Here is a 16,248-nt window from a genome sequence, read left to right as displayed (position 1 = left end):
GGCAGGCCAGTGAGGAGGGAGTTGCAGTAGTCGAGTCGTGATATGATGAGGGAGTGGATGAGCTGTTTAGTGGTTTCTGGGGTTAGGAACGTGCGGATTTTGGCGATGTTGCGGAGGTGGAGTCTGCATGTGTTTGTTAAAGATTGGACTTGGGGTTGAAAGGATAGGTTGGAGTCCAGAATGACACCATACAGTCATGGCCGAAATTGTTGGCACCCTTGATATTTCTCCAGGAAATCATGTATTTCTCACGAAACGTATTGCATTAACACATGTTTTGCTATACACATGTTTATTCCCTTTGTGTGTATTGGGACAAAACAAAAAAAGGGAGGAAAGAAAGCAAATTCGACATAATGTCACACAAACCTCCAAAAATGGGCTGGACAAAAGTATTGGCACCCTTTCACAACTGCGGATAAATAAGAATGTTACAAGCATGTGATGCTCCTGTAAACTCACCTGGGGCAAGTAACAGGTGTGGGCAATATAGAAATCACACCTGAAAGCAGATAAAAAGGAGAGACGTTCACTTAACCTTTGCATTGTGTGTCTGTCTGTGCCACACTAAGCATGGACAACAGAAAGAGGAGACGAGAACTGTCTGAGGACCTGAGAACCAAAATTGTGGCAAAATATCAACAATCTCAAGGTTACAAGTCCATCTCCAGAGAACTAGATTTGCCTTTGTCCACAGTGCGCAACATTATCAAGAAGTTTGCAACCCATGGCACTGTAGCTAATCTCCCTGGTCGTGGACGGATGAGGAAAATTGATGAAAGATTGCAACGCAGAATAGTCCGGATGGTGGATAAGCAGCCCCAAACATGTTCCAAAGACATTCAAGCTGTCCTGCAGGCTCAGGGAGCATCAGTGTCAGCGCGAACTATCCGTCGACATTTAAATGAAATGAAACGCTATGGCAGGAGACCCAGGAGGACCCCACTGCTGACACAGAGACATAAAAAAGCAAGACTACAGTTTGCCAAAATGTACTTGAGTAAGCCAAAAGCCTTCTGGGAAAACGTCTTGTGGACAGATGAGACCAAGATAGAGCTTTTCGGTAAAGCACATCATTCTACTGTTTACCGAAAACGGAATGAGGCCTACAAAGAACAAAACACAGTACCTACGGTAAAATATGGTGGAGGTTCAATGATGTTTTGGGGTTGTTTTGCTGCCTCTGGCACTGGGTGCCTTGACTGTGTGCAAGGCATCATGAAATCTGAGGATTACCAAAGGATTTTGGGTCGCACTGTAGGGCCCAGTGTCAGAAAGCTGGGTTTGCGTCCAAGATCCTGGGTCTTCCAGCAGGACAATGACCCCAAACATACGTCAAAAAGCACTCAGAAATGGATGGCAAAGAAGCGCTGGAGAGTTCTGAAGTGGCCAGCAATGAGCCCAGATCTAAATCCCATTGAACACCTGTGGAGAGATCTTAAAATTGCTGTTGGGAAAAGGTGTCCTTCCAATAAGAGAGACCTGGAGCTGTTTGCAAAGGAAGAGTGGTCCAAAATTCCGGGTGAGAGGTGTCAGAAGCTTATTGATGGTTATAGGAAGCGACTGATTTCAGTTATGTTTTCCAAAGGGTGTGCAACCAAATATTAAGTTAAGGGTGCCAATACTTTTGTCCAGCCCATTTTTGGGGTTTTGTGTGACATTATGTCATATTTGCTTTTCTGCCTCTGTTTTATATTTGTTCCAATACATACAAAGGGAATAAACATGTGTATAGCAAAACATGTGTTAATGCAATACCTTTTTTGTGTGAAATACTTGATTTTCAGGAAAAATATCAAGGGTGCCAACAATTTCGGCCATGACTGTATATACATATACCATATGACAACATATATACATATACCATATGACAACAATCCATGACACTGGCAGGTCTCAGCTTGGCAAAGGGGGCAGTGCATGCTATAAATTCTGCAGGGTGCCCAAACTTTTGCAGACGCCATTTTTTTGTTTTCTGTTATTTTGAAAGTGTAAATGATGGAAATAAAATCTAACTTTTGTCGACATATTATAAGAATGTCTAATCTGTAATTTGATGCCTTTTGGAGATTTTTCCATCTTTCCTTGGCTTCTTTATGCACATTAATACAAATTTTTAGCTGGGGTGCCCAAACTTTCGATCCCCACTGTATATATATATATATATATATATATATATACATTTTTTTTAAACATACCTTCCTATCAATTTACTAATGCTAGCAGCATAAGAATTAAAAATAGTCAATGTTGATTGATAGTTTCAATCTCAATCTCCTAGATTGTAAGCTCCAAGGAGCAGGGCCCTCGAACCCCTCGTGTATTGAATCGTATTGTTACTGTACTGTCTCGTGTATTGTCTCCCGTTATAATGTACAGCGCTGAGCAAACTGTTGGCGCTATATAAATCCTGTATAATAATTTAAAGAGTAACTCCACTTTTGTTAATAAAAAACAACCCCCTCAGGGTGATCAATGTACATCGTATGGATTTTAACTCCTTGGGGCCGGCACCTCCCGACCCTTTAAGGGGTTTGCGACACCGGGAGGTGGGGTGGGGTTTAGGATCATGTGACCATCAGGATTGGCTGTCACGGCAGTCACATGATCCGGAAGCTCCCGACCACAAGTAGTGATCAGGACCTTTCTATGACATGCCGGTAATCGTGCCAGGAGCGCCCTCGGCACGTTTTGTTTACATTGTGTACGCAAATATGCGTCCCCCTCTGCGCCAAGGCCCAGCTGCTAAGAGGCTGCATATTTGTGTACGGTCTGCACCAAGGCATTAACAAACTTTGTAGCACATTCTTACCTGTTTGCTGCAATTTGTTTCACCAGACTAATTGCAGAGTGATTCTGAATGGGGGGGGTCTGGTTCATTACAGTCACCCATTGCACTCTCAATGCAAAAAAAAAAAAAAAAAAACTAAAGTGCCTGCAACATTTTATAAGTATTTAACCCTTGGGGGACTTTCTCTCCAAACTTGAAATTCTTATTGCAGAGGATTCCTAAAATTTGGCTTGCATCTTAGTGCAGACTTTTGGGATAATCAGTGAGCCAATCACACAAGCAGGGAACAACATTCCTGGGGGCAATCTGTACACTGACAGCATTACATACTGTACACTGCAAGGATTTTAGCAAACTTTAAAGGATATATGGAGAGAAAATGTTGGATCCGTAGGTAAGTATATTGCTCTTTAATCGTCAGCCCGAATTCTGCGGCAGGGGCGGACTGACCATTTGGAAACTCGGGCACTGCCCGAGGCCTCGGGGTCAGTAGGGGGCCCCATGTGATGCCCCTGGTACCTTTTTCATAGGCTTTTTTGAGTTTGGGCAAGGGCACAGCGGCCCCATGATCCCCTATTGCCCGGGGGCCCCATGAGTTGTCAGTCCGCCCCTGTTCTGCAGTTAACTCCTGTGTGCTTTTAGTCGTCCCGGATTACGTCATCAATTACAGTGATACCTTTTCATAATCTTGACATTGTTTTGTAAGGATTTTTTTTGCCTTCCTGCAGATCAACTGGGGAATTAGGGTCCTGTATATGCAGGTTTTTTTTAAATAATTTTTTCCATTGGTTGAACTCAAGGGCACTGATCATCAGTGGCGATCAATTTTCTGACAATTACCAGTTAACGGCAGTACTTTCCTCGCGCTGTGAAAGCGTGGGGAAAGTGCAGCCAATAACCAGCAACTGTATTTACCCGGTGATCTGCTGTGTCATTGGACACAGCTGACCACGTGGTAAAAACCGAAGTGATTGGCCGTTTACCGTATCACGTGATCAGCTGTGTCTGTAGGACACAGCGATCACCAGTGGCACGCCGCTGGGGGCACGCAGGAGGTGTGTTCTGGGAGGACGCCCTCCCAGAACTAGACAACCGCGCTGTAGCCATCTTTCGGCTATAGCGCGGTAGGGAACCTGTTAAACATGCCCAGTAAAAAAAATGTTAACAATCAAATTTCCTCATAAATTTATGCCAAAATGTATTCTGCTCCATGTCTTTGCTAAAAAAAATCCCAATACGTGTAAATTAATTGGTTTACATGAAAGTGAAAGTTCTAGTGTTTACAAATGGCAGTATATATACTGTAACTTTTTTTTTCCCTACTACTAGTAATGGCGGTGATCAGCGACCTATAGCGGGACTGCAGCGGGCATTCTGACACTGGGGGGTGTAACTGACTAACAGCCACTGACATCCCCAGTGACACAAATACAGTGATCAGTGCTAATAAAAAGCACTGACACTGTACTAACGACACTGGGCAGGAAGGGGTTAACATCTGTGGTGATCAAAGGGTTAACTGTGTGTGCGTTTCACTGTAAGCACACTGTTTTGTATGGCTCTGCTAAGCAGAGCCATACAAAGCAGTGTGCAGGAGCTGACAAGGGAGAGATCTGTATTGTTTACACTCAGATCTCTCCCCCCGTCAGTGATATTCAACGATCGCCAGGTGCCGGTGTGGAATCACTGGCCAGGACCCGGTGATCGATAGCGAAGGAAATGCAAAATCATGTATATATACATGATTTTTGTGCAGCCCTGCCTCCCTGTAGCAGTATTTTTGCTATTGGAAAGCGGTTAAACACTAGTTTAAAACTTATATGAAAATAAAAAATTTATAAATACAGTTTATAGACTGAAAAAATGAAAACATTTGCATTTTTTGTTTCTTATATTGCATACAACTATTTCATATGTACTTCTTTCCAGGTGCTGCTTTAGGCTCCACATGCTTACTAGGCTAACCTTAACTGCTTTGCTAAAAAAAAAAATCTCTGTGTAGAGAGCTTCTAAACTGAAGGTCCAATTACACTAAAGTTATAAATTTGTCGTCTCTCAATCTAAAACAAATCAAAACATTTTTGATAAAGTTAAAGGTTTTCCATTTGTAGTACTAATGGTGGACTCTCAGCAATGACCACTATTTCGGCCAGATTTTAGAGAGGTCAAATACACACTTCACAGTTCCCTTTTGTTATTGCTGGGAAAATTAAACATGTTTTTTAACTTATTTATAAGCCAATGCTGGTGCTGTGAGAGAACTGTGAGCATGCCATCATTCATGTGCTCTAGGAAACATACCGGCTTATATCTGTGCATGAAAAGGCTATCAGTGATCCCCATGACCTCAGCTTAGATCCAATTTCCTAACACTGAACCACAGATTCCTGTATAGCTCTTGCTATGGTATTTCATATATAGAATAGAAAGGGCAGAGTCTTAGAGCTACCATTTTTCATGATAGGCATATACATCAATAGCACTGTAGTAGTGGTTGCTTTGTCAGTGATAGATGCGCTGTAATGTCTTGGATCAAACAGATTTTACAAATATGAAGCTGAAATCTTTGTACACTAAGAAAGACTATCTTTAAAATGGTTCTATCAGATCATATAGCAAAAAAGTTAATGGCACATTACCGCCTGAATACCGAATATTTCCCCCCCCCCTCCACCTTCCCAGATTTCACTGTTGTAACACTTTGAATGACAATTACTCAATCATGCAACACTGTACCCAAATGAAATTTTTATTATATTTTAGACAGATGGAGCTTCTTTCTTTTGGTGGTATTTCATCACCACTGGGCTTATTAATTAATTTATTTATTTGCTATATAAATGAAAAAATACAGACGACTGAAAAAACACACTTTTCTTAGTGCAAATGGAGAAACAGAAAAAGGGCACACCGACCTAGTGCAATATTGTTTAAAATATTTATTGAAGAAACAAAGAAAGTATCATACTTACAATAGACATAAAAACACAGGCATGTCAAACTGAACAAGATGTATGATCCAAACAACATCTGAGTCCATACAATGGAACCCTGGATGACCAACTGGCTAACGCGTTTTGAGGACACAACCTCATCCTCAGAGCTGGCTGGCTCAGGTTGGCTCCATACGATGGAACCCTGGATGACCAACTGGCTAACGCGTTTCGAGGACACAATCTCATCCTCAGAGCTGGCTGGCTCAGGTTGGCTCTGAGGATGAGGTGGTGTCCTTATTGAAGAAACAAAGTAAGTATTATACTTACAATAGACATAAAAACACAGGCATGTAAAATTGAACAAGATGTATGATCCAAACAACATCTGAGTCCATACGATGGAACCCTGGATGACCAACTGGCAAATGCGTTTCGAGGACACAACCTCATCCTCAGAGCCAACCTGAGCCAGCCAGCTCTGAGGATGAGCTTGTGTCCTCAAAACACGTTAGCCAGTTGGTCATCCAGGGTTCCATCGTATGGAGCCAAGCTGAGCCAGCCAGCTCTGAGGATGAGGTTGTGTCCTCGAAACGTGTTAGCCAGTTTGTCATCCAGGGTTCATCGTATGGAGCCAACCTGAGCCAGCCAGCTCTGAGGATGAGGTTGTGTCCTCGAAACGCGTTAGCCAGTTGGTCATCCAGGGTTCCATCGTATGGAGCCAACCTGAGCCAGCCAGCTCTGAGGATGAGGTTGTGTCCTCGAAACGCGTTAACCAGTTGGTCATCCAGGGTTCCATCGTATGGACTCAGATGTTGTTTGGATCATACATCTTGTTCAGTTTGACATACCTGTGTTTTTATGTCTATTGTAAGTATAATACTTGCTTTGTTTCTTCAATAAATATTTTAAACGATAATGCACTAGGTCGGTGCTCCCTTTTTCTGTTTCTCCATTTGCATCTAGTGTATTTGGACCACCCCGGTCTGTTGAGGGCAGCAAGCAGTGCATATTCAAGAAAATTCCAGAACATTCCTATTGGGTCTACTGAGTCCTTTCCTAGCGCAGGAGAAAAGTGTTTGTTGTATTACACTTTTCTTAGTCACTGTTATAAAATTTTGCTAATAATTAATCTTTCTTCATAAATTTAGGCCACGTGTAGTCTGCTACATTTCTTTGGTAAAAATAACCCAAATCAGTTCATAATATTTAGTCTGTGTAAAAGTTATAGAGTCTACAAACTATGATATATAGAATTGCAAATTGATCGATCCTGATGTCATCTCATTTCTTGAGGCCCTAAAATGCCAGGACAGAACAAGACCCCCTGAATTACCCCTTTTTGGAAATGTAGACAGTCCAAGGTATTTAGTAATAAGGCATGGTGAGTTTTTTGAAGTTGTAGTTTTTTTCACAATTTTTGGAAAGTGAAGAAATTAAATAAAATGTGGGTTTTTTTTCAAAGTTGTCATTTGAACAAGTTATTTCTCACACGCAGCATTGGCATACTTATAATTACACCCCAAAATGTATTCTGCTACTCCTCCCGAGTATGGGGATATCTCATGTGTGAGACTCTATCACAGCCTAGATCTGGGGTCTCCAAACTATGGCCCTCCAAGTGTTGAGGCACTGCAAGTCCCTTGAGGCCTTGCAAGACTCTGACAGCCACAGGCATGACTCCCAGAGGCAAACGCATGATGGGACTTGTAGTACTTCAACAGCTGGAGGGCCATAGTTTGGAGCCCCTGGGAGAAGCCCGAAATCCAAGGAGCATCTTTGGGCTTTCATGGAGCATAAATTATGCAGCAAATTTCCTGATCACATTTTTGGAGAACCTGGAGCAACAGGACAGTGGAAACACCCACAAAATAACACCATTTTGGAAAGCAAACACTCCAATAGTCTTTTGAAAATATCATTTTTTGCCACAGATTTTTGGAAAATGTAGAAAGAAAATTAAAATTATGTTTTCACTCAAAGTTGTCAATTTAATAACATATTTCTAACACACATCATAGACATACTATGATACTAGAATTACACTCCATAACACATTCTGCTACTCCTCCCAAGTATGGCAATAAATGTAAGGTGCCAAAGGCAGCAGGTAAGCAAAGAACAAACGTATAGAATTAGTATAAATTGGGAAGGCACCAAGAGTCCAAATTGCAACACTCTTGTAGTGTAACAAATGTACAGTACAAGGGTACATAAAAACTAAGAACATCATTCGTTGATCCAGGTAGACCAGGGTTTCCACATTCCTCCAATGTCTAGTTATGGTAATTCCGGCTGCTAACAGGATATGTGTAACAATCATATGGAAGTCAACTGGAACAGTATCCTTTTCCAAGTTTAAACTCTCTAGCGGTATTCCCGAGTGTAGCTCGGGGTAAAATGTCAGTACCAAAAGCAGTAACCCCGAGCTACACTCGGGCTTACCATGCGGCGCTGCATAGGGAGTCCCTGCAGAGCTTACCTTGTCCTTCTCTCCCACGATGTGTCCCCTGCAGCGTCCCCGGCCATCTCCTCCGGCCGATGCCGGCATCCGTCTTCTGTGTTCCGGTTCCTCTGATGTCGGGACGTTCGGGCGCCACCGCCGCCGCCGCCGCCGGTGGGAAATTTGAAAATTAAAAAAAATGTCATTTTTTTCCAAACAAATTTTACATAGCAAAACATTGCTGTTTCAACCCATTTCACATACATTTTGTCCCGAGTGCTTTGTCCTGTGCCCTGCCTGCATTTTGTCTGTTCTTTCTGCCTGGAAACTGAGAAACGTCCATGGCGTCCAAAAAGTGTCCTTTTAGCTCAAAAGCGGTTTTAGATCAGCTAGAGAACAGCGATAGTAAATCAGAACCACTTGCAGAATTGAGTGATAATGATTTGTGGGGGAAATTCATCATCAGACACTGAAAACGATTTTGCGACTTTGCTCTGCGATGTGCAAACTTGGCGCTCTATTTCAAATTTCAGTGTTTTTGGTTTGATTATATTATTGAATTAAATGTATTATTATTATATTATTATTTTTTATGATTATTTATTAAATTATAATTTATGATTTGATGTTTCAAATTTTATCATACCCGGGATGTTTAATAGATTCTTGTTCGGACAGATTTCAGTGAGTTATTCCTAAAAATTACAGCCTACAATAAAAAAACTACATATTTCCATGCAAAATAATGGTACCGCTTTCAGCACCAAAAATCTGAAATAATCAGACAGCTAGGGAGGTTAAGAAAGCTAAAGATTGCTTAGGGGGGATTATTAGAACACCAGTCACTTCAGAAATCTGAAACATTTTCCACCGGAAACTAGTTAAGCTTTTACAGGACCATAGGTTATGCATTCATTTTCCAGTCTGACCACATCCCCTCATCAGCCTAGAGGAAATGTAAGAGGGTAAGAACTGAGTTAGGTAACTTGGGGTGCAATGCCACCATAAAGTGATCTTTTGTGCCAACTCCTAATGGTTTACACAATACACTGTGTCATATATAGATTTAGGAGCCATGTGCCATTGAGAGGCAGTGAAAGTAGCGGTGGGATCCTCCTTCCATTTAAGGAATGGCTTTGATTTAACAAAAAACATCTTAGGGTCTTTTCACACGGGGTAGACCCATTTAGCTGATCCGCTTGCTCAGCTGCTGCAAAGCGGACACGGAGCAGCTCGCTCTCCTCAATAGGCAGTTGGTTGAAAACGGACCACCTGTCCATTTCCATCTGCCAGATGAAATGGGAATTGGATCTCCATCCGTCCCTTTTTTGCAGGTCAGACCAGATTGGATGTAGGCGGGTGTAAGCGGACATATGTTCATTTACACCTGCCACTCCATAGAGGGGAACGGAGGCTCTGATCGGGTCCACCTGAAAAACGGGCAAGAGGACCTGATCGGAACATCCATGTGACAGAAGCCTTTATCTGGAGTTGGTGACAGGTGCGGGGGTTGTACAGAAAATTGCCACACCTGGTCTCGAATATGTATCTCAGGGAGAGGAGATACAGAGTGAAAATGTTGGATCTGTGAGTATATTTGCTGTTTAATCATCAGCCCAATTTCTATGGGAAACTAATCTATGATTTTATGTAAGTGGTCCTGGTATCAATTACAGAGATACTTTACATAACCATGATTTGAGTGACAGATGTGGGATAAGTGATTCGAGGACAGTAACAGGTATCTGAATTTGGGCACTAGATCTGTAATCCAGGATTTTTCTGATTGTCTTAAGAAATAAGAGAGACATATTTTACCCTGTTGGAGCAAATTGGTTCATGCTTTGTAAAGATTTTTTTTGCCTTCCTCTTGATCAACTGGGGGTTTATGGTTCTGTTTATGCAGGTTTTGTTATTTTTTTTTTTTATTATTTGTTTCGATTGGTTGAACTCGAGGGTCTTTTTTTAACTTGATTACCTATGTAACTATGTACCTATGATTACCTATGTAATATGTAGCAATTCTTCAAAAAGAACATAATTTGCCCAGAGATGGGCTTTAAAAGTTTTTTTAATGAATAAACAATTGCTATGAATCTAAACAAGAAAAGAAAAAAAGCAATGGGACTCTATAGGTGCTACATCTAAAGGAGCAATGTGAACACGTTTATATACACTTAAAAATATGTATATATCAAGAAGATATTATACAAAACTTCAATTAAAAACTATTGTAAGGAAAAACAGATTACATCCAAGATATTGCATTATATATAAAACATGTAACACTAGCACATGAAGACTAGTCTGTAAATACTGTGAAAATTCAATTAAGTACTTATGAAACACCAATATAGTTCGATTGTATGGTGTCTACTGCTTAAATTGGATACGGCGCAGTCAAAACTCAGCGTGTTTCAAAAATATCTTCACCAGGAGTGCAGAGGTAACCACACATTTGGAATGTAAATATATTGCAGCGGTGAAAGGAATGAAGAATCCAGAACCCCATATGGAGGGTCACTAGAAGAGAAAGAGGAGACCCCCAAGTGGCCAGAAATGGTAATAATTAGAGACATTTAGACAACAATTAGAGACTCGTTAGTCCAAAATATATATAGTGAAGGAAATAAGTATTTGATCCCCTTCCTATATTTGAATGTTTGCCCACTCACAAAGAAATGATCAGTCTAAAAATCGAATGGTAGGTGTATTGTAACAGAGAGGCAGAATAGCAACAAAAAATTCAAAAGAAATGCATGTCTAATAAATTATGCACTGATCTGCATGTTCATGAGGGAAATAAGTATTTGATCCCCTTCACAAAACATGACTTAGTACTTGATGGCAAATCCCTTGTTGGCAATCACAGAGGTCAGATGTTTCCCGTAGTTGGCCACCAGATTTGCACACTTCTCAGGAGGGATTTTGGCCCACTCCTCTTAGCAGATCCTCTCCAAGTCATTAAGGTTTGGTGGCTGATGTTTGGCAACTTGAACTCTCAGCTCCCTCCAAAGATTTTCAATCGGATTAAGGTCTGGAGACTGGCTAGGCCACTCCAGGACCTTAATGTGCTTCTCCTTGAGCCACTCCTTTGTTGCCTTGGCCGTGTTTTGGGTCAATACACCTACCATTCAATTTTTAGACTGATCATTTCTTTGTGAGTGGGCAAACTTTCAAAATCAGCAGGGGATCAAATACTTATTTCCTTCACTGTACATGGCACATCTGATTAAAGGTTTCCAAGAGAAACACTACCCCAAAAAATTATGTCCTTACACGTGGGCCAAGATATAACCTTCATCAGTATACACCATATGTGGTGCATAGAAAAGTATATCTTGATTCGGCAAGTGTTACCTATAACACCTATAGTGTCCCATCTTTTTTGTTGTTTAGATTTATGGAATTATAGATGTGGTGCTTACAAATACCTATGTGTAGCACCCCCCTAGAATAGGTTCAGGTAAATCTATCCCTTTGGCTCCTCTGTATTCATGGGAGTGGTGTGTGATTATTTTTGGCTGTTCTCGGTCTCGCTGGCTGCAGGTCCAACTTTCTGCTCCTTCTAGAGAATTCTAGAATGTAGTGTGTTGGAATAGGTAGATCATTGGCCTGAATATTTATGTGGTCTCAGCCAATCCCTGGATAAGAATGCCCAGTAGGTGGCGGAGGAGTGCATAGATAGTTTGAGGCCTGAAGCAGCAGGGTTCTTGTCCAGGAACAGCAAACCCCAGCCTGAAGGGCTACTGCCCTTCTGGGCAGTGTAGCTGAAGTGTGCATAAGTTCGAGGTCCCAGCTCAGTGAGAGCTGGAGGCCTTTTTTCCAGAAATAATTGGAGTCAACAGAGCCAGCGTTGAGGACAGATGTTTTTTTTTTGTCTTTTGTTCGGGTTGGTGGTGGCGGCTGGCATTGTGATTGACATTGGATCAACTTTGGGGCACATTGTTTTTATTTTCGTTTTTAATAAAGGACTTGTCAAAGACTGTCTCCTGTCATTTTTTAACTACGGTTTTTTTTTTGTGAATGGGTAGCAGTACCATGTACCCCATACTCATTCACATGTGGGGGCGGGATATGGGGGCCCCCTTAGTAAAGGGGGCTTCAAGATTCCAATAAGCCCCCCACCCACAGACCCCCACAACCACCGGCCATGATTGTGGGGATGAGGCCCTTGTCCCCATCAACATGGGGGCAAGGTGCTTTCGGGTGGAGCCCCGCTGCTCCAAAGCACCCCCCCATGTTGAGGGTATGTGTCCTGGTATGGTTCGGGGGGGGGATGGTGCTTGCTCAGGCGTGGGGATTCCCCTCAAAATCCATACCAGACCAAAGGGCTTGGTATGGATGGGGAGGGATCCCTTGCGGTTTTTATTTTTTCATTGCCAGGCAATGCTGGCATTTCTTTTTCCATTCAGCTGTCAGTGGGGAAGCCCGCTGACAGATGAAACATTAAAGAATGTTTTCACTACTAAAATACTGCATGACTTAATAATATAACTCGTTCGGTATTTTAGTAGCTGTGCGGTATCCTATCACATACCCAGATGCTTCTTAGTGAATTGTCCCATTTTGAAGTTTGCATTCGAACTACCATAGGTTCTAATGTTTGACCACCAACCTAAAATGGGGGTGTTCGGCCCATCACTACTCTAGATATGTATCTTATTAGGCTGTAGGTAATTGCTGACTCTTACAACTACCTAATGTGAGTCTTATATCTACCTATATATTATTTTTTTATTTAGATAACAATTGCAGTAAAAACACAAAGTATGTGCTCACAGATAATACACTACAGGTTCTCTTTACATATTTGCTGCATTAACGCTGCCTACAGAGGCACATTTTATTTTGTCACACATGTACTTATATTTTAACTTGATGTAATAAATATTGCAGTGGAAATAAAATTGAAAGACTGTCATCTATCCACAACCATTTTACAGAAGATAATAATATTTAGTTAAAAATTCAAGTCATAAGCATTGAAAAGTACCACATTTCTAGTTTTAAATAAATGTAGATCTTTTGGTCAACTGGCTATGAGCAACAATTAGACACTTTTAAATCCTGTGTGTAACACTAGGAGAAGTCATTACACTCAAGGCAGGAGATGACTATTAAAACCGAAACCCTATTGAGAAAATGTACTGTAATTAATATCTGTTGCATGCAGGTTTCTTAATGACAACAAAAATCTACAACGTTTCCATAATGATGCCTTAAAGGGAGCTACTGGACCAAATCGTCTGTAAGTACAATAATCATTTCTCTTTTTTTGTCACTTCAAGACATATATTAATAATTCCTTAAACCGTTTTTTTTTTTTTTTTTTCATTTTTCCATATCCATAGAATACATAATCAATTTCACTAGAGAACCAAATTTGAAATCTGAGGACTTTACAGGTGCAGAAAAACAGATATGAGAAAACACAGTATTTCATATTTTCTAAAAAAAGAGCACCAGCCTTATCTGGGATTCAGGTAGTTGTGGTCCTCAAAGATCCAAGGGGCTGAACCTAAAAAGCAGATTGGAAACCCATTGAAATTTCTGAGGTATCCCCTGAAAAAACAGAGGAGAGATGTGATTTATAGTGTAGTACAGCCTTTCTCAACCAGGGTGCCCAGGCACCCTGGGGTGCCTTGAAGTTTCTTCAGGGGTGCCTTGGCAAAATGTCTAAAAGTTGTACAAAACTTGTATACAAGTCAGCGGGTGGAACAAGCCTGCCTTTTAGTTATACAAAGCCACAGGTTTTCATTGTTCACCATTATGACCTTGTAGCCACTGGCATCCTGACAACCAATTGCATCATCAGTTCATAATGAGGGTATCATTTGCCTGCACAACATCCTTGTTTGACCCTCCCCTGCCCCTCTCCATCAGTGCTGGGGTCACATTAGCTCAGTGATGGAGTAAAACTGAGAGAAACACTGTAATACTAGTCAGGACCAATGTGAAAAAGTGTATTTGATTTAGAAGAATAAAGCACTTCTAGCATTGGGTGTCCATGTGTGGATGTTGCTGCGTTATATAAAACTGAACAGTTTTTTTACATTTTAGAATGGGGTGCCTCAGGACTGGGGTGTCCATAATTTTAAAGGGTGCCTCAGGACTATCCATAATTTAAGAGGGTGCCTTGACTGAAAAAAGGTTGAGAAACACTGGTGTAGTATATATCTAAATGTAGGCATTTCCTCAATTAAGAGAAGCAATAAGAAGAATAGAAAAAAGTTACGTACCTCTGGTGATATTGTAGTGACCTATATGGATAGAACCAAGCAAAATTCCATGAGCACCGATTGAGAAAAGGCCCCATTTCCATATGTGGTGAAATTGGTCAATCTCAATGCCATGGTGGTCCCAATCCTAGTTGCTATATGGGTTCCCAGCTGGGTATTGCACTTGAATGGTGACAGGAAATAAGAGGGCTTCTCACTCTACCAGCATCAGTCTTGAGCATTACCTAAAACATTACTTTATTTATAAAACCCAATAAAATACTCAAAAACAAGTAAAATTATAAAGGCATATAACCATCTATCATATCTTATAGACAAAACCTACTGCTTCTTTGAGGTTGGTTAAGGGGAGTGAAGAATATTTAAGAATAAGCACCAGTGCAAGCAGGCAGCTCTGAGGAAGAGGGCTTGTCCTCGAAATGTTTCATTTACAGTTTACCATGAATCAATTTAAGAATTAAGATATAAGGAGGTGTTGTCTATAAGATGTGCTGGTTGTCATATTATATTATTTTTTTCGTTAGTATTTTATTGGATTTTATAGATAAAGTGGTGTCTTTGGTGCTGTACTATGCCAGTGCACTCTCTATCTTTGTGAATTAGTGCAGCTTCAAGATTTCCCAGATGTGAAGAGAGCTGTCAGACTGAATGGTTTTGAGGCATCATGTGAACTGGAATAGTGAATGAGAAGAATACCATGTGTTACGCCCAACCAATATCCTGTAGTACTCGAGCACTGGTAATGTGTTTGAATCATTTAAAAAAAAAAAAATCCTAAAAAGTTTACATCTGAGGAATAAAAGAAGAATGAAAGATCTATCCATTGATTGTGGTAGACTATAATGTCTCATAATTAAAGTGCGAGAACTTCCTGCGCTAAGAATGGGGCCCTATTCACCAAGCAGCTGACACCAAACTCCTTTACCAAAATGAGTGAATAAATATAAATATAAAGTGCAGCGCTCTCCCTAAACTAATTTAAATAAATATAAATAAATTTAAATAAAGTGCACACTTGATTAGAAATACTTTACATATTAACACAACTTAATCAACATATGTGCAAAAATAGTGCATATACAAATATGCGCATAAACAAAAATTGTGCAAATCATGTGCTTGAAAGTGAAAGTAAAGTGCAAAATTGAGAATAAAGTGCAATCAAAATCACTCCAATCATCTATTAAATTGATGATCAATCTCAAATTGATCTAGTATTATCCATTAGTATTATCAAGTATTATCCATTAATGCGGTGACCATAACAGTAAATAAACGCTATGGAGCAACGGACCAGCGACCTATATACACTTCCCCCTATACAGCAATGGGAATGTACTCCTCCACCTCCGGAATACAACTATAGCAATCCAATATAGCAATATATTATTCTAATATATTATCAATTGGTGTTGTATTGCCTTAATGGATTGCTATTAGAGATGAGCGAAGTATTCAAAAATTCGATTCGACTGATTCGGCGAATTCGTAGAAAAAATTTGATTCGAGTCGAATATATTCGCTGTGAATTTAACTTAAAAAAGGGTGTTTCTAGGCTTCAGAGAGACTTAATATTAGTGCTGAACACTGTACCTTTAATTTAAATGCCCTTGGAGTCTGCTGGGGAAGAGAAATAATACTGTCAGGCAGTATGACATGCAGATGAGTGCCGTCGATCTTAGAATCACCGCACACTTCACTCATTTGGCCAGTCACGGGGCCAAAACCAGAGTGTGGAGCCACAGTGTGGCGGTGGAGGCAGCAGCAATGGGAGGCCATGCAGCACCCTATGACAAAAATGGAAACCACCAGCAGTGTGAGGAGACCTGAAAGTGGCAC

At 40.7% G+C, this 16,248-nt stretch overlaps 1 protein-coding gene across 2 annotated transcripts in view; it reads left to right on the top strand.

Moving 5' to 3' along the window:
* The window catches only part of LHCGR (luteinizing hormone/choriogonadotropin receptor), a 209,596-nt gene that overhangs the window by 135,996 nt on the left and 57,352 nt on the right, over positions 1-16,248 (top strand). For both annotated transcript variants that reach the window (XM_089676442.1, XM_089676441.1), the window contains exon 8: positions 13,344-13,418. In XM_089676442.1, coding sequence (XP_089532568.1) covers positions 13,344-13,418 — 75 coding nt within the window. The remainder of the gene's footprint in view (positions 1-13,343; positions 13,419-16,248) is intronic.

This window comes from Staurois parvus, unplaced genomic scaffold (genome assembly GCF_062004578.1).
Source record: "Staurois parvus isolate SC_StPar_1 unplaced genomic scaffold, SC_StPar_1.0 ptg000169l, whole genome shotgun sequence".
Classification (NCBI taxonomy): domain Eukaryota; kingdom Metazoa; phylum Chordata; class Amphibia; order Anura; family Ranidae; genus Staurois; species Staurois parvus.
This window is presented reverse-complemented; position numbering and strand designations above follow the sequence as displayed.